This window comes from Caretta caretta, chromosome 1, assembly GCF_965140235.1.
Source record: "Caretta caretta isolate rCarCar2 chromosome 1, rCarCar1.hap1, whole genome shotgun sequence".
NCBI classification, from domain to species: Eukaryota; Metazoa; Chordata; order Testudines; family Cheloniidae; genus Caretta; species Caretta caretta.
The window spans coordinates 3,182,132-3,200,970 of NC_134206.1; the positions used below are offsets into that span (position 1 = coordinate 3,182,132).

The 18,839-nt window shown below is 46.4% G+C and overlaps 1 protein-coding gene across 1 annotated transcript; it reads right to left on the reverse strand.

Moving 5' to 3' along the window:
• Positions 1 to 467: 467 nt before the first annotated feature.
• On the reverse strand, positions 468 to 1,496 carry LOC125631187 (olfactory receptor 52R1-like). The gene has a single exon (XM_048837488.2). The coding sequence runs from the start codon at positions 1,494 to 1,496 to the stop codon at positions 468 to 470; it is 1,029 nt and encodes a 342-aa protein (XP_048693445.2).
• Positions 1,497 to 18,839: the final 17,343 nt, after the last annotated feature.

The window sequence follows — 18,839 nt, forward strand, 5'->3', positions numbered from 1 at the left end:
AACCCTGCTCCCAACCCTCAGCTGCTTTTATACGGCTTCTTGGCTTCCCTCCCCACTCCCGACTGGCTTGATGAGCCCAGCACTGCTTGCTTCCTGCACTCGCTCCAGGCTCCTTGTCAGGCTGCAGCAGATCCTGTCTCAGCCCCAGAGCAGAGGGAACTCAGCTGGTGGGGGAGACTCAGCGAGTGACGGGTGGAGAAGAGGAGCAAGCGAGAGGGTCAGCGCCTTGCGGGGAAAAGCGCAGAGGTGGGTGGAGCCTTGAGATGAGATGTGGAGCAGAAGCTGGGCATAGGAGGAAGAGGCAGGGCAGGGGGCAGGACCTCAGGGGTCCAGTTACCAGAAATTAGAAAGGTGGCAACCTTACGAGTTAGTGAGTTGTACACAGACCGATTCCCCAGTTTGTCACGCTGACAAAGCACACTAAGATCAGGAAATTATTTAATGTCTCTCACTGACCAGTAAGTGATTCAGGGAAGAGGGCCCAGCACCATCTCACCACCCAGATCTGCATGGAACTTGGTCTGAGAGCCAAAGCAGAAAGAGAAAAAATTAGTTCCTTTATGGGTAATGAGCCAGAGAAGCCTGTCCCGGTTCTGTTTGGTCCTCACCCCGTAGATGATGGGGTTTATCATGGGGGGCACCAGGAGGTACATATTGGCAATGAGAATGTGGAAATGCAGGGGCAAATTGAGGCCAAAATGGTACATGAGGAAAGAGAAGAGACCAGGGATGTAAAAGGCTAAGATGGCAGAGAGGTGGGAGCTGCAGGTTCCAAAAATCTTGAGCCGGGCGTCCTTCGTGGGGAGGCTGAAGATGGCCCTGAGGATCTGGGTATAGTACACGGTGATAAAAATCACATCCAGACCCATCACACAGAATACCACAAAGAGGCCGTAGTAACTACTGACGCTGGTGTCGGCACAGGCCAGCTTCACCACAGCCAAGTGTTCGCAGTGCGTGTGGGGGATGATGTTGGTTCTGCAATATGGCCACTGCCTTGCCAGGAGGATCGAGGGCAGTGTGAGCATGCCACCGCGTAGCACCATGGCCAGGCTGATCTTGGCCACCACGGGGTTTGTCAGGATGGTGGAATGCCTCAGGGGATGGCAGATGGCCACGTAGCGATCCAAGGCCATGGCCACAAAGATCCCAGACTCCACCACAAAAAAGCAGTGAAGGAAGTACAGCTGGGTGAGGCAGGCACTGAAATCTATTTCCCTGGAATTGAACCAGAAGATGCTCAGTGTTTTGGGGAGGATGGACGTAGACAGGACCAGGTCGGTGACGGCCAGCATGCAGAGGAAATAGTACATTGGCCCATGGAGGCTCGGCTTTCTCTTCACTATGAACAGGATGGTGAAGTTCCCCAAGACGGCTATGGCGTACATGGCACAGAAGGGGATGGAGATCCAGACGTGGGCTGCCTCCAGGCCAGGAATGTCCAGCAGGATGAAGGTGGAGGGGTTGGTGAAGTGAGTTGTGTTGGAATCTGACATGGAGTAGGGGAGAAGGTGTCCAACTCTGAGGCAGAATGGTGTCTCCTGCACGTACCATACATTCACCAGACTTCCTGTATGTGCCCAGGCTCTAGGGTGATGGTCGCAGTACAAATGCCTGGTGGAGAGACAGTGTTAATATTAGACACTACATGCAGTACTGGGGGCTGTTCTCATAGATGAAGCAGATTTGTCACCCTTCACACACTAAAAATAATGTTTTCATTATTCAGAAAAATGAATTATGAAACACTGACTCTCCAAATCCAATTCCATGTTTCATGGTGCCCCATGCATCAATAATTCTGACACATTGTGGTGTGGGAATCCTTAATAGGCACCAGCAGGAAACCGGAGTGTGGGTACTGGCTATCCATAATTGTTCCTTAATGCAATGAATCCCAGGCTAGAGAGCCCATGCTGTGGGGAGATTCCTATTTATCCAGTTGCTCAAAATCTAAGTCTGGAAAAAAAAACAAAGCTTTGCCGAGCATGTACATGTGGAAACATCCCAACTAGAACAAACGTCAGGGAAAAGACCTGGGTGTCATTGATAGAAGCTCCACGGAAACCCCTGTTCATTTGCAGTAGTGGTGAAAAGAGAGACAATGTTCTCATACCTAAGCAATGGGATGGAGAACAACCTGCTCTGGACAAGTGCTCAGTTTTGGTCACCCAGTCTCTATAAAGGACATAGCAGATAGAAAGGGGATTTTCAGGACAAGACAGGCTATGAGAATGGGGAAGGCTGCCATATGTAGACAGTCTGAAAAGTCTGGGACTGTTTAGTTTAGAGAAGAGGCAACTAAGGGGGTATATGATAGAGGAGAGGAAAATAAACAGTGGATCTGATTAGATTCCAATGGACAAACAGAGAACAGTTCCCAACCAGTAATATTGATAGACACATAGTGTTTCAAAGGGGCTAATTCCCCAAATTTGAGGCAAATTATGAGAAAAACAGATTGGGAGGAATAATTTAGACAGAAAACTGGGAAGGAAAAGAGGAAATTTTATTGGAAGTGGTTATTAGATAACTAGAAAGCCACAATTCCAAAGTCAAGGAAATGGACAACTTTGGCTAAAAACCTGGTTTAGTGACAAACTGAAGGCAGCTGTTCAGGGTGGGGAAAACAATGTATAACAGATGGGAAACAGGGACATAGACAGCAAGCAATACAAATTGGAAGTTATGAACACTGATAAGGGACATTAGAGACATCAGGGAAAAACCCATGCTTGGCAGGGCTAAGGATCACAAAAAGAAGACAGGTTTCAGAGGAACAGCCGTGTTAGTCTGTATTCGCAAAAAGAAAAGGAGTACTTGTGGCACCTTAGAGACTAACCAATTTATTTGAGCATGAGCTTTCGTGAGCCACAGCTCACTTCATCAGATGTGTACCGTGGAAACTGCAGCAGACTTTATATACACACAGAGAATATGAAACAATACCTCCTCCCACCCCACTGTCCTGCTGGTAATAGCTTATCTAAAGTGATCATCAGGTGGGCCATTTCCAGCACAAATCCAGGTTTTCTCACCCTCCACCCCCCCACACAAATTCACTCTCCTGCTGGTGCTAGCCCATCCAAAGTGACAACTCTTTACATAATCAAGTCGGGCTATTTCCTGCATAGATCCAGGTTTTCTCACTTCCCCCCCACCCCCATACACACACAAACTCACTCTCCTGCTGGTAATAGCTCATCTAAACTGACCACTCTCCAAGTTTAAATCCAAGTTAAACCAGAATATCTGGGGGGAGGGAGGGGTAGGAAAAAACAAGAGGAAACAGGCTACCTTGCATAATGACTTAGCCACTCCCAGTCTCTATTTAAGCCTAAATTAATAGTATCCAATTTGCAAATGAATTCCAATTCAACAGTTTCTCGCTGGAGTCTGGATTTGAAGTTTTTTTGTTTTAAGATAGCGACCTTCATGTCTGTGATTGCGTGACCAGAGAGATTGAAGTGTTCTCCGACTGGTTTATGAATGTTATAATTCTTGACATCTGATTTGTGTCCATTTATTCTGTTACGTAGAGACTGTCCAGTTTGACCAATGTACATGGCAGAGGGGCATTGCTGGCACATGATGGCATATATCACATTGGTGGATGTGCAGGTGAACGAGCCTCTGATAGTGTGGCTGATGTTATTAGGCCCTGTGATGGTGTCCCCTGAATAGATATGTGGGCACAATTGGCAACGGGCTTTGTTGCAAGGATAAGTTCCTGGGTTAGTGGTTCTGTTGTGTGGTATGTGGTTGTTGGTGAGTATTTGCTTCAGGTTGCGGGGCTGTCTGTAGGCAAGGACTGGCCTGTCTCCCAAGACTTGTGAGAGTGTTGGGTCATCCTTTAGGATAGGTTGTAGATCCTTAATAATGCGTTGGAGGGGTTTTAGTTGGGGGCTGAAGGTGACCGCTAGTGGCGTTCTGTTATTGTCTTTGTTAGGCCTGTCCTGTAGTAGGTAACTTCTGGGAACTCTTCTGGCTCTATCAATCTGTTTCTTTACTTCTGCAGGTGGGTATTGTAGTTGTAAGAAAGCTTGACAGAGATCTTGTAGGTGTTTGTCTCTGTCTGAGGGGTTGGAGCAAATGCGGTTGTATCGCAGAGCTTGGCTGTAGACGATGGATCGTGTGGTGTGGTCAGGGTGAAAGCTGGAGGCATGTAGGTAGGAATAGCGGTCAGTAGGTTTCCGGTATAGGGTGGTGTTTATGTGGCCATTGTTTATTAGCACTGTAGTGTCCAGGAAGTGGATCTCTTGTGTGGACTGGACCAGGCTGAGGTTGGTGGTGGGATGGAAATTGTTGAAATCATGGTGGAATTCCTCAAGGGCTTCTTTTCCATGGGTCCAGATGATGAAGATGTCATCAATATAGCGCAAGTAGAGTAGGGGCTTTAGGGGACGAGAGCTGAGGAAGCGTTGTTCTAAATCAGCCATAAAAATGTTGGCATACTGTGGGGCCATGCGGGTACCCATAGCAGTGCCGCTGATCTGAAGGTATACATTTTCCCCAAATGTGAAATAGTTATGGGTAAGGACAAAGTCACAAAGTTCAGCCACCAGGTTAGCCGTGACATTATCGGGGATAGTGTTCCTGACGGCCTGTAGTCCATCTTTGTGTGGAATGTTGGTGTAGAGGGCTTCTACATCCATAGTGGCCAGGATGGTGTTATCAGGAAGATCACCGATGGATTGAAGTTTCCTCAGGAAGTCAGTGGTGTCTCGAAGGTAGCTGGGAGTGCTGGTAGCGTAGGGCCTGAGGAGGGAGTCTACATAGCCAGACAATCCTGCTGTCAGGGTGCCAATGCCTGAGATGATGGGGCGCCCAGGATTTGCAGGTTTATGGATCTTGGGTAGTAGATAGAATATCCCAGGTCGGGGTTCCAGGGGTGTGTCTGTGCGGATTTGATCTTGTGCTTTTTCAGGAAGTTTCTTGAGCAAATGCTGTAGTTGCTTTTGGTAACTCTCAGTGGGATCATAGGGTAATGGCTTGTAGAAACTCGTGTTGGAGAGCTGCCGAGCAGCCTCTTGTTCATATTCCGACCTATTCATGATGACAACAGCACCTCCTTTGTCAGCCTTTTTGATTATGATGTCAGAGTTGTTTCTGAGGCTGTGGATGGCATTGCGTACAACTCTGACATCATAATCAAAAAGGCTGACAAAGGAGGTGCTGTTGTCATCATGAATAGGTCGGAATATGAACAAGAGGCTGCTCGGCAGCTCTCCAACACGAGTTTCTACAAGCCATTACCCTATGATCCCACTGAGAGTTACCAAAAGCAACTACAGCATTTGCTCAAGAAACTTCCTGAAAAAGCACAAGATCAAATCCGCACAGACACACCCCTGGAACCCCGACCTGGGATATTCTATCTACTACCCAAGATCCATAAACCTGCAAATCCTGGGCGCCCCATCATCTCAGGCATTGGCACCCTGACAGCAGGATTGTCTGGCTATGTAGACTCCCTCCTCAGGCCCTACGCTACCAGCACTCCCAGCTACCTTCGAGACACCACTGACTTCCTGAGGAAACTTCAATCCATCGGTGATCTTCCTGATAACACCATCCTGGCCACTATGGATGTAGAAGCCCTCTACACCAACATTCCACACAAAGATGGACTACAGGCCGTCAGGAACACTATCCCCGATAATGTCACGGCTAACCTGGTGGCTGAACTTTGTGACTTTGTCCTTACCCATAACTATTTCACATTTGGGGAAAATGTATACCTTCAGATCAGCGGCACTGCTATGGGTACCCGCATGGCCCCACAGTATGCCAACATTTTTATGGCTGATTTAGAACAACGCTTCCTCAGCTCTCGTCCCCTAAAGCCCCTACTCTACTTGCGCTATATTGATGACATCTTCATCATCTGGACCCATGGAAAAGAAGCCCTTGAGGAATTCCACCATGATTTCAACAATTTCCATCCCACCACCAACCTCAGCCTGGTCCAGTCCACACAAGAGATCCACTTCCTGGACACTACAGTGCTAATAAACAATGGCCACATAAACACCACCCTATACCGGAAACCTACTGACCGCTATTCCTACCTACATGCCTCCAGCTTTCACCCTGACCACACCACACGATCCATCGTCTACAGCCAAGCTCTGCGATACAACCGCATTTGCTCCAACCCCTCAGACAGAGACAAACACCTACAAGATCTCTGTCAAGCTTTCTTACAACTACAATACCCACCTGCAGAAGTAAAGAAACAGATTGATAGAGCCAGAAGAGTTCCCAGAAGTTACCTACTACAGGACAGGCCTAACAAAGACAATAACAGAACGCCACTAGCGGTCACCTTCAGCCCCCAACTAAAACCCCTCCAACGCATTATTAAGGATCTACAACCTATCCTAAAGGATGACCCAACACTCTCACAAGTCTTGGGAGACAGGCCAGTCCTTGCCTACAGACAGCCCCGCAACCTGAAGCAAATACTCACCAACAACCACATACCACACAACAGAACCACTAACCCAGGAACTTATCCTTGCAACAAAGCCCGTTGCCAATTGTGCCCACATATCTATTCAGGGGACACCATCACAGGGCCTAATAACATCAGCCACACTATCAGAGGCTCGTTCACCTGCACATCCACCAATGTGATATATGCCATCATGTGCCAGCAATGCCCCTCTGCCATGTACATTGGTCAAACTGGACAGTCTCTACGTAACAGAATAAATGGACACAAATCAGATGTCAAGAATTATAACATTCATAAACCAGTCGGAGAACACTTCAATCTCTCTGGTCACGCAATCACAGACATGAAGGTCGCTATCTTAAAACAAAAACACTTCAAATCCAGACTCCAGCGAGAAACTGCTGAATTGGAATTCATTTGCAAATTGGATACTATTAATTTAGGCTTAAATAGAGACTGGGAGTGGCTAAGTCATTATGCAAGGTAACCTGTTTCCTCTTGTTTTTTCCTACCCCTCCCTCCCCCCAGATATTCTGGTTTAACTTGGATTTAAACTTGGAGAGTGGTCAGTTTAGATGAGCTATTACCAGCAGGAGAGTGAGTTTGTGTGTGTATGGGGGTGGGGGGGAAGTGAGAAAACCTGGATCTATGCAGGAAATAGCCCGACTTGATTATGTAAAGAGTTGTCACTTTGGATGGGCTAGCACCAGCAGGAGAGTGAATTTGTGTGGGGGGGTGGAGGGTGAGAAAACCTGGATTTGTGCTGGAAATGGCCCACCTGATGATCACTTTAGATAAGCTATTACCAGCAGGACAGTGGGGTGGGAGGAGGTATTGTTTCATATTCTCTGTGTGTATATAAAGTCTGCTGCAGTTTCCACGGTATGCATCTGATGAAGTGAGCTGTGGCTCACGAAAGCTCATGCTCAAATAAATTGGTTAGTCTCTAAGGTGCCACAAGTACTCCTTTTCTTTTTGAAAAAGAAGACAATTAAGTATATTAAGAACAAAAGAACTCCTAGAAAAGGTTTAGGCCAATTCCTGGAGAGAGAAAGGAAACTTGCTAATGCTGCAGAAAAGGTAGATGTGTTCAATACCTATTTTTTGTTCTACATTTGGAAAGAAGCGGTATGATGTACTCAGATCACCTAAGATGATTAAATACTTTCCAGTCCATTAGCCGTCAAAGGGGATGATAAACAGCATCTACAACAGAACCTTAGAGTTACAAACACCGGGGTTAAGAACTGACCGATCAACCACACATCTCAGTTGGAACCAGAAGTACGCAATCAGACAGGAGCAGAGCCAAAAAAAAAAAAAAAAGAAAGAAAGGAACAACAGGACAGTACTGTGTTAAAACTAAATTATTCAAAAAAGGAAAGGGAAAGTTTTTTTAAAAAAGATTTGACAAGGTTAGGAAACAATGGAAAAGCTGGTCTGGGATTAGAGTAAAAAAAAGGCTGGGAATATAATTAATGCCCGTGAACAAGAGGGTTTATGGAAAAGAAGGCTTGCCAAAGAAACTTGATTCCATTCATCAATGGTTTGGAAGGAAATGGAAAATCACTGCAAATGAAATTTGAGGATGACCCACAGATTGGCGGAGTGATTACAATGAGGGGCCCGGGGCAGGCATAACAATTGATCTGGAGCATTTGGTGAGGTGGGCCCATGGAAAGAAAATGTTTTAATACAGACAAATGCAAAGTTATCCTCTTAGAACAGGAAATGCAGGCCCGACCCACAGACTAGGGCACTGTTTTATGGAACGCAGGGACCCTGAAAAGGATTTAAGGTCATTCTGGACACCCAGCTCATTGTGAGCTCCAAGTGTGATGCTGTAGCCAAGAGGACTGATGCGATCCTTGGATGCATAAACCGGGGAGACGTGAGTTGGAGCAGGGGAAGGATTTTACCTCTGCACATGGCATTGGTGAAACCAACTGTATCCAGTTCTGGGGTCCACATTCTAAAAGGAGATGTTGAAAAATTGGAGAGGGTACAGAAAAGGGCCACAAAAATGTTTAGAGGCTGGAGAAAATGCCTGACAGTGAGAGACTTAAAGAGCTTCATCTATTTATCTTATCAAAAAGATGATCAAGGGGAGATTTCCATGGGTAGAAATCTGTGAGTAATAATGCACTCTGTAATCTAGCAGAGAAAGGCAGAGCAGGACCCAGGAGTTGGAAGCTGAAGCCAGACAAAATCCAGCTGGAAAAAAAGGCCAAAATTTTAGCACTCCGGGTGATTAACCATTGGGACACACTACGAAGGGAAGGAAAGAAGGACTTGTGGCACCTTAGAGACTAACCAATTTATTTGAGCATAAGCTTTCGTGAGCTACAGCTCACTTCATCGGACGAAGGGAAGTGGTGGATTCTACAACTCCCCATGGCTGCAGATCCAGACTGGGTGCTTCTCTTGAAGATCTGCTTAAGGGCTTGTCTGCACTTAAAATGTTACAGCATCGCTGCTCGGGTGCTTCAGTGTAAACACTGCTGACACCGACAATGGGGGTTCTCCCAAAAGTGCAGGTAATCCACTTTCCAAGAGGTGGGAGCTGGGTCGGTGGAAGAATTCTTCCTTCAACCTCATGCTGTCTACACCGGGGTTAGGATGATAAAGTGATATCTCTCAGAGGCGTGGATGTTTTTACTATTGCAGAAAAATAGATGCAAATGCAGTGTTAGGTTGCGTTAACACAGGCAGAGCATGCGAGTCACAGGAGATGATTATACCACTCCTCTCGGCAATGGTCAGGCCACAGTTGAGTACTGTGTCCAGTGTTGGCCACCAAACCATAGGGAGGATGTAGAGAAACTCGAAAGGATCCAGAGTTGAGAGACAAAGAGGATTCGAGGGCTGGAATGCAAGCCGCATGAGCAAAGGCTGAAGCAACTGGATATATTTACCTTGGAGAAGAGGAAATAAAGGGGGGACATGCCCACGGTTTTCAGATACTTGAAAGGCTGCCACAAAAAAGATGGAGAAAAAATGTTCTCTCTTGCTACTGAGGGCAGGACAAGAGGCAATGGGTTCAAAGTACAGCAGAGTAGATTTAGAGAAGATTTAAATCTCAGGAAAAAATTCCTAACGGTAAGAACAGGAGAACAATGGAGCAGACACCTCGGGAGGTTGTGGAAGCTCCTTCACTGGAGGTTTTCCAAAGGAGGCTGGAGAGCCATCTGTCTGGAATGGTTTAGACAGAACACATTCTGCATCTCGGCAGGGGTTAGACTAGATGAACCTTGCGGTCTCTTCTCACCCTGTGGCTCTATGATTCTACGATGTAAAATCCTACAGCAGACAAGGCCTTAGTCAAACACAAGTTATGGAGCTCAATGCAGAGAAAACTGTGTGAAATGTAATGGCCTGTGTTATACAGCAGGTCAGGCTGGATGATCAAATGGTCCCTTCTGGCTTTATATCCTATGAATCTATCAATAAAGAAAGTAGATCAAGCAGCTATCTTTACTGTGTCTCACAACACACGAACAAGAGAACATTCCATTACATTGAAAGTCTGAACATAGAACTCTGATAAAAGAAAATTGTTTACGTAATCCATAGTTGGCCTGTGGAACTCCTTGCCACAGACATTATGGGGGCAAGGAGCTTAGCTGAATGGGATTTACAAATGGATGGGCCGTTGCAGGTGGTACTGGTGGCACCATGCTTAGGTAAGGCTGTCTGACACCTTCCATTAGGAAACCGCATTTTCAGTGGCTTATAAGTTTACCAGACTTGAAGTGTTTGGACTGAAATTTCCCATGCTGGGTGTCTGCTTCCAGATGAATTGTTTTTTTTTCAAAGTTTCAGACCTAACAGTTCAGCTGCCTTCTCGAATGAAGCTAGGAGAGAAGATGTCTTGCCCACGTTGAAAAATTTTTATAATTGTTCCAGTGAGGACTGTTAGAACCTCTGTGCTTTACAGCAGATAAAAGACAGGAGGTCCCCTCATCTCAAAAAAGGTATACTGGTATTAGAAAAGGTTCAGAGAAGGGCAAGTAAAATGTATAGGGGGTTGGAACGGGTCACATATGAGGGGAGATTAAAGAGGCTAGGACTTTTCAGCTTGGAAAAGAGGAGACTAAGGGGGGATATGATAGAGGTCTATAAAATCATGAGTGATGTGGAGAAAGTGAATAAGAAAAAGTTATTTACTTGTTCCCATAATATAAGAACTAGGGGCCACCAAATAAAATGAATGGGCAGCAGGTTTAAAACAAATAAAAGGAAGTTCTCCTTCACTCAGCGCACAGTCAACCTGTGGAACTCCTTGCCTGAGGAGGTTGTGAAGGCTAGGACTATAACAGGGTTTAAAAGAGAACTGGATAAATTCATGGAGGTTAAATCCATTAATGGCTATTAGCCAGGATGGGTAAGGAATGGTGTCCCTAGCCTCTGTGAGTCAGAGGGTGGAGATGGATGGCAGGAGAGAGATCACTAGATCATTACCTGTTAATTTCACTCCCTCTGGGGAACCTGGCACTGGCCACTGTCAGTAGACAGGATACTGGGCTGAATGGACCTTTGGTCTGACCCAGTATGGCCGTTCTTATGGTCTTATGTCAAGTAATACCCTCCCCACCCCCCCCAGCCATTAACAGCCAGAGCCCTGAGATGTAAGAGCAGGAGGTGACAGACTGTGCATGAACACACAGCTGGCTCCTGAGGTTTCGATTCAGTTCTTACACCAAGAAAAGTTTAGCCTCAGTGGGGCCTGGTTAAACTAAGGGCCAGGGCCTCAAAATTTGGCCTTTGTATTGTCCATCTACTAACACCTTTCATCCTGAAGGATCCACCGTGCCACTGAAATCCAGCCGCCTTGGGGCTGGAGGCCATCAGCAGAAAGGGACATTTTGGCCCATGATATTGGAGCAAACTCATTCCCTGTGAAAAGGGCCCTGGGATGTTTAATGGCTGGGCAGAGCAGAAAGGACCCCAGACATGTTCTCCCTCCCACCGTGCCCATATTGCTGCACTGGGCTTGTCGAGAAGTTCTTACACCAAGGTTTCGATTCAGTTCTTACACCAAGAATAGTTTAGCTTCAGTGGGGCCTGATTAAACTGCGGGCCAGGGCCTCAGAGTTTGGCCTTTGTATTATACAGCTACTAACAGCTTTCATCCTGAAGGATCCATCGTGCCACTGAAGGTGAAGGTGAGCTCTTCAGCAAGAGATGGTACCTGTGAATCCTGAGACGGAAGTGTCTTCCCCGGGAATCCTCCTCAGCTATCCATGTCCCACACATCTCTCACCCCAGCATCTGCAGCAACATCTCATGCCGAGAGCCGATACAGTGGTGTGCGCTGGTTATAACAGAGCTCTGAGCAATCCCAGGGGGATTCGCTCAGCCTCTAGTGGCGAAGCGGCATCTCAGTGTAAACAGGCTGGACACAGGAGACACTCAAGCCAATCACTCTCTTTCCATCTCTGCGCTTCTGCGCTCTTCATCCAGCTTTAGGAGTAAACAGTAATTAAGGGACCTTCCCAAAGGGAGATGAGAACTCTTGGGCTCTGTGCTGACTCAGAGAGGAATTGGCTGCTCTGTGAATCGTTGTATATTTAAAAATTATACTGGATGAGTAAGAAAATTAGGGATAATACCTAGGTCACTTCCAACCCTATTCTTCTATGATTCTATGATTCTAGGGCCTTTTGGATGTTCAGCACCTGTGAAAGCCAGGATGCTCTGGGTTCCTAAACATGCATGGATGTGTACCTATCCCAGGATCCTGTCTCTGACAGTGGCTGGCTCCAGATGCTTCAGAGTAAGGTGTGAGTGACTCGGATGTAGGATATTCTACTCCCTCTGCTTTGTAATTTTTCTTCATCTCCAAAACAGATCTGGAGATCAGGTTAAAAAAAGAACCAGGTAAGTTCATGGAGGATAGGTCCATCCCTCGCTATTAGCCGGGATGGATTAGGATGGTGTCCCTAGTCTCTCTTTGCCAGAAGCTGGGAATGGGCAATGGGGGATGGATCACTTGGTGATTAACTGTTCTGTTTATTCCCTTTGGGGTACCTGGCATTGGCCACTGTTGGAAGACATGATACTGGGCTAGACGGACCTTTGGTGTAGCCCAGTATGGCCGTTCTTATAAGAAAGATTCGTGAGGGGAGACACGAGCACTTTCTGCAGGCACATGGCGCTGTCGCTAAGGGCTCAGAGACCAGTAATTCTCATCAGTAACTATCACCATACCGTGCAGCACCTTCACTGAAGGATCTTCAAAATACTTAGCAAAGGAAAATCACTTTGAACATATCCCCGTTATACAGATAGGTAAACTGAAGCAAAGGAGATGTGACCTTGGCAAGGTCACACAGAGCATGACAGACAGAACCCAGGAGTCCTGACTTGCCTACTGTAACTATGCTTTCTGCTTGGACAGTTTGTTTGTTCAATACTCATTGTGCCTTTCAACTCCTCCCTTAACATTCACATGTGTTTAGTTACTGGTTTTCTTTTCCCCTCAGCGTCTCCTTCAATAGGGATCTCAGTCAAAGGTCATCTTTGGGGTCTTGTTATGCCGGGGTCTGGTGAGATGATAATGTAAGGGGACTTTGCATGTTGGCTAGCCCTCTGTGGAGCTGCTTTCCAATCTCAGGGTTATGCCCATGCAAAAAATCCACCAACATCCCTCTCTCCGTCTTTCTCTTTGATCTCGATTCCCAGCACTGGGACCTTGCCCACCCTCTCCCCATTTCCTAGCAGGTTGTGATCTGTGCTCTCTGGGCTAAGAGGTGTGTCTTCTCCAAGCAGCTCTTTCACACCTGTTTTGTGTGTCTTACCAGCCCAAGGAATTACCTTCTCCCCTTGGTGTGATGGTTCATTAGCATAGTAACGAACAACTATCTATTCAGTAAAAAGAAAAGGAGGACTTGTGGCACCTTAGAGACTAACCAATTTATTTGAGCATGAGCTTTCATGAGCTACAGCTCACTTCATCGGATGCATACCATGGAAACTGCAGCAGACTTTATATACACACAGAGAATATGAAACAATACCTCCTCCCACCCCACTGTCCTGCTGGTAATAGCAGGAGAGTGAGTTTGTGTGTGTATGGGGGTGGGGGGGGGGTGTGAGAAAACCTGGATTTGTGCTGGAAATGGCCCACCTTGATTATCATGCACATTGTAGGGAGAGTGGTCACTTTGGATGAGCTATTACCAGCAGAATAGTGAATTTGTGTGTGTGGTTTTTGGGAGGGGGGTGAGGGGGTGAGAGAACCTGGATTTGTGCAGGAAATGGCCCAACTTGATTATCATGCACATTGTGTAAAGAGTTGTCACTTTGGATGGGCTATCACCAGCAGGAGAGTGAATTTGTGTGGGGGGTGGAGGGTGAGAAAACCTGGATTTGTGCTGGAAATGGCCCAACCTGATGATCACTTTAGATAAGCTATTACCAGCAGGACAGTGGGGTGGGAGGAGGTATTGTTCCATGTTCTCTGTGTGTATATAAAGTCTGCTGCAGTTTCCACGGTATGCATCCGATGAAGTGAGCTGTAGCTCACGAAAGCTCATGCTCAAATAAATTGGTTAGTCTCTAAGGTGCCACAAGTCCTCCTTTTCTTTCTGTGAATACAGACTAACACGGCTGTTACTCTGAAACCTATCTATTCAGTAGGATCTACAAAATCACAATCTGAGTTCTCTAAACTGGACAGGATTTGACTCAAGAATTGTCTTACCCTGATGGTACAAACAGTTCACCAATATTCCACACACATGCCTTGATTTCTCCTTGCCAGCCTGGGAGCCCCTCCTCAAAGAATTTTTCCTCTAATCGTGTGTTCAGGTGTTGAGTTGTGGCGGGGGGGGGGGGGGAGTGAGGCCAAGTGGTGATGTCACTTCTCCCTTTTATAGCTTCTGCCATGTGGAGGGAACTTCATTGTCCCAAAGAAAGATCCCAGCACAGTACTGGAAAAGTACAGGCACAGGACGGAGTCCAGTGTCAGATGAATTTTCATGCTTCAGTGAGTCATAGCCGGGGCCTAACCCATACCCTGGCTAGAACGTCCACAGGAAAGTCCATCAGGTGGGGATAAACTTTTTCCATGGACCCTCGTCTTCACTGTTGGGCCATCCACTTGAATAGTCTAGTCACAATGTGCTGGCTAGACTGGATGTAAACTACCTTGTGGGAACTACCACAGGAGCAAACAGGTTTGAAATAGAGGCAGATAATCAATATTCATAACTTCAGATACAATAATGAGACATGGATACAAAGAGGATAGTCATATTCAGCAAACCATAACTTTTCCATAGACACCTGAGGTGACATATTTTGTACAAGAATTGTTGCAATTATATAATAGTAGTTAATATGGAGGTGCCAGGGTGTTGCTTTGGGGTACAGAGTGTCACAACAATATATCTATCAAATTAGAGCTCCCTGAGATCTAATTTTGTATTTTTATATAAGACATACAACCGTGTACTGAAAAAGACGACGTTCTCCTCTGTACCACAGGAGAAACGCAAGTTGAGGTACAGAGCAAAGGAAAATGAAAGAGTGTTTTTCCTGCTACCCATCACATGTGCAATATGTGACCCCCTGAAAATGTCCCTTTCACTTTCCTTGTTTCGTGAGTGTCACCTGCATTTGTGCGACCTCAGCCTCACACACATAACTGGATCAACAGATGTATTGCCACAGTGTCTGGGGAGCCATTCCTCCCCTCATTCCTTATCAACATGGCAAATCCCAAAGGAACGTAGCCTCCTTCCAAACCGAGCACTGTCTGGATCTGTCAGTGGGAAGGTGCGTAAGGGGGTCTGGCTGTATATTTGCGCACTGGCAGTCCTGTTGTGCTACTGAAGTTTTGGCACCCACGTGATCACTGGCCACGCAGTGGCATTTCTTGCTATGCCCACTTCAGAATTTACTGGTCATTTCTTCTAGTCATGTGTCCCCAGCAAGAAAGCTGCCAAAAAATGACAGAGCTTATGGGGGTGGTTCTGGGTTCAATATATCCTCACGCCTGATCTTGTGCTGCCCCTTGATACAGAGCAGCTATTGGAGACTGTGACAGGTTGGTCCCCCATTCTGGGCTGCCACCAGATGTACTGGGGTTTCACTGAGCCCCTTCTACTCCACCAGCCTGGATTCTCTCTCCCTGTTTTGCAGAATTAGGCTCTCCAGCCTGTTCCAGCACACACACACAGGTAGGCCCATACTCAGCTACAGACACAAACTGAAGTCATCTCTGAGTGAGAGGATTCACCCAGCACCCATTTGCACACCACCTTTGGGGCATAAACCCAAAAATACTGTCTTGTTCTGTATAGAAAGATCTGCAGAGCACAGCTCATAAAAAATCACCCAGTCATAGAAGAATCATAGAAGATAAGGTTTGGAAGAGACCTCAGGATGTCACCTAGACCAACCCCCTGCTCAAAGCAGGACCAACACCAACTAAATCATCCCAGGCAGGGCTTTATCAAGCCAGGCCTTAAAAACCTCTCTTAAAAACCTCCTCCCTAGGGAACCCATTCCAGTGGTTCACCACCCTCCTAGTGAAATAGTGTTTCCTAATATCCAACCTAGACCTCCCCCACTGCAACTTGAGACCATTGCTCCTTGTTCTGTCATCTGCCGCCACTGAGAACAGCTGAGCTCCATCCTCTTTGGAACCCACCTTTAGTTAGTTGAAAGCAGCTATCAAATCCCCCCTCATTCTTCTCTTCTGCCGTCTAAACAAGCCCAGTTCCCTCAGCCTCTCCTCATAAGTCATGTGCCCCAGCCCCCTGATCGTATTCATTGCCCTCCACTGGACTCTCTCCAATATATCAACATCATTTCGGTAGTGGGCCCAAAACTGGATGGCCCAAAACAGTACTCCAGCTGTGGCCTCACCAGTACTGAATAGAGGGGGACGATCACGTCCCTCGATCTGCTGGCAATGCCCCTACTTATACATCCCAAAATGCCGTTGGTCTTCTTGGCAACAAGGGCACCCTGCTGACTCATATCCAGCTTCTCGTCCACTCTAATCCCCAGGTCCTTTTCTGCAAAATTGCTGCTTAACCAGTCAGTCCCCAGCCTGTAGCGGTGCCTGGGATTCTTCCTTCCTAAGTGCAGGCTCCGCACTTGTCCTTGTTGAACCTCATCGGATTTCTTTTGGCCCAATCCTCCAATTTGTCTAGGTCACTCTGGACCCTATTTCTACCCTGCAGCATATCTACCTCTCCCCCCATCTTAGTGTTATCTGTGAACTTGCTGATGGGGCAATCCATCCTATCATCCAGAGCGTTAATAAAGTTGTTGAACAAAATCGGCCCTAGGACAACCCCTGGGCACTCCGCTTGATACCGGCTGCCAACTATACATTGAGCCGTTGATCACTATCTGTTGAGTCTGACAATCTAGCATGCTTTCTATCCACCTTATAGTCCATTCATCGTGTCCATACTTTTTTAACTTGTTGGCAAGAATACTATGGGAGACCATACCAAAAGCTTTGCTAAAGTCAAGATACATCACATCCACTGCTTTCCCCATATCCACAGAGCCAGTTATCTCATCATAGAAGGCAGTCAGGTTGGTCAGGCATGACTTGCCCTTGGTGAATCCATGTGGACTGTTCCTGATCACCTTCCTCTCCTCCAAGTGCTTCAAAATGGTTTCCTTGAGGACCTGCTCCATGATTTTTCCAGGGACTGAGGTGAGGCTGACTGGTCTGTAGTTCCCTGGGTTCTCCTTCTCCCCCTTTTTAAAAGATGGGCACTATATTTGCCTTTTTCCAATCATCGGGGGCCTCCCTGATCACCACAAGTTTTCAAAGATAATGGGCAATGGCTCTGCAATCACATCAGCCAATTCCCTCAGCACCCTCGGATGCATTAGATCTGGACCCAGGGACCTGTGTATGTCAAATTTTCTAAATAGTCCTTAACCTGTTCTTTCACCACTGAGAGCTGCTCACCTCCTCCCAATACTGTGCTGCCCAGTGCAGCAGTCTGGGAGCTGACTTCAGCTTTTTCCACATCATCTGTCACTAGGTTGCCTACCCCATTCAGCAAGGGTCCCACACTTTCCCTGACCTTTTTCTTCGTGCTAACATACCTGTAGAAAACTTTCTTGTTACCCTTCACATCCCGTGCTAGCTGCAACTCCAGCTGCATTTTGACCTTTCTAATTATACCCCTGCATGCTTGTGCAATATGTTAATCCTCCTCCCTAGTCATCAGTCCAAGTTTCCACTTCTTGTAAGCTTCCTTTTTGTGTGTAAGCTCACCGAAGATTTCACACTTAAGCCAAGCTGGTCACCTGCCATATTTGCCATTCTTTCTGCACATCGGGATGGTTTGTTCCTGTATCCTCAGTAAGGCTTCTTGAAAATACAGCCAGATCTCCTGGACTCCTTTCTCCCTCATATTAGCCTCCCAAGGGACCTGCCCATCAGTTCCCTAAGACAATTAAAGTCAGCTTTTCTGAAGTCCATGGTCTGTATTTTGCTACTCTCTGTTAGGATATAGATATTCAGGCATGTCTGTAAAGGCCTATACTCTAAGAATTTAGGTATATTCTTATCACTTAGCTAGTTATAGAGGTATAAAAGAATCAAAATCACTGTCTGACTGTACAAGGCCTTTTTTCACTGTGACAGTCTGAGGACCTGTTCTTAGGCTAAGGCCTTTGGCTAAACAGCAGAGGCAGCCATAAGCTGGGAAGCGAATGCTAGTCACATTGAAAGAAGGTGCTATTGGGCTGTAAGGATACAACCCTGTCCTGATAGTGCCTGTCGCCTCCAGAGAAAGGGAAGTGCCTGGAAAATGTAAAAGGAAACTTAGTTTGATAGCATCCTGTCTGGCAAGAACTCACTTATCAATAGCTGGGATGTGAAATCCTCATTTCTGTATTGTTCTATCATTGTAGTCCCCATTTCCCTACTGTTTGTCTTTATAATCTCTGTCTGGTTCTGTGATTGTTTCTGTCTGCTGTATAATTAATTTTGCTGGGTGTAAACTAATTAAGGTGGTGGGATATAATTGGTTACATAATCATGTTACAATATGCTAGGATTGGTTAGTTAAGTTTTGGGAAAATTGATTAAGGTATAGCAAAGCAGAACTCAAGTTTTAATATATAGTCTGCAGTCAATCAGGAAGTTGGGGGGGAGGTAATGGGAACAGGGAATGGAGGTGGGGAAATTGGAATCACGTTTTGCTAAGGAGAGGAATGGGAAAAGGGACAAAGGTGTAAGGCTCTGTGGTATCAGAGTTGGGAAGGGGGACACTAAGGAAAGAAACTGGAATCATGCTTGCTGGAAGTTCACCCCAATAAACATTGAATTGTTTGCACCTTTGGACTTCGGGTATTGTTGCTCTCTGTTCATGTGAGAAGGACCAGGGAAGTG

Excerpts from the sequence above, each read along its gene's own strand:
- LOC125631187 (XM_048837488.2), bottom strand. The coding sequence starts at position 1,496 with ATGTCAGATTCCAACACAACTCACTTCACCAACCCCTCCACCTTCATC.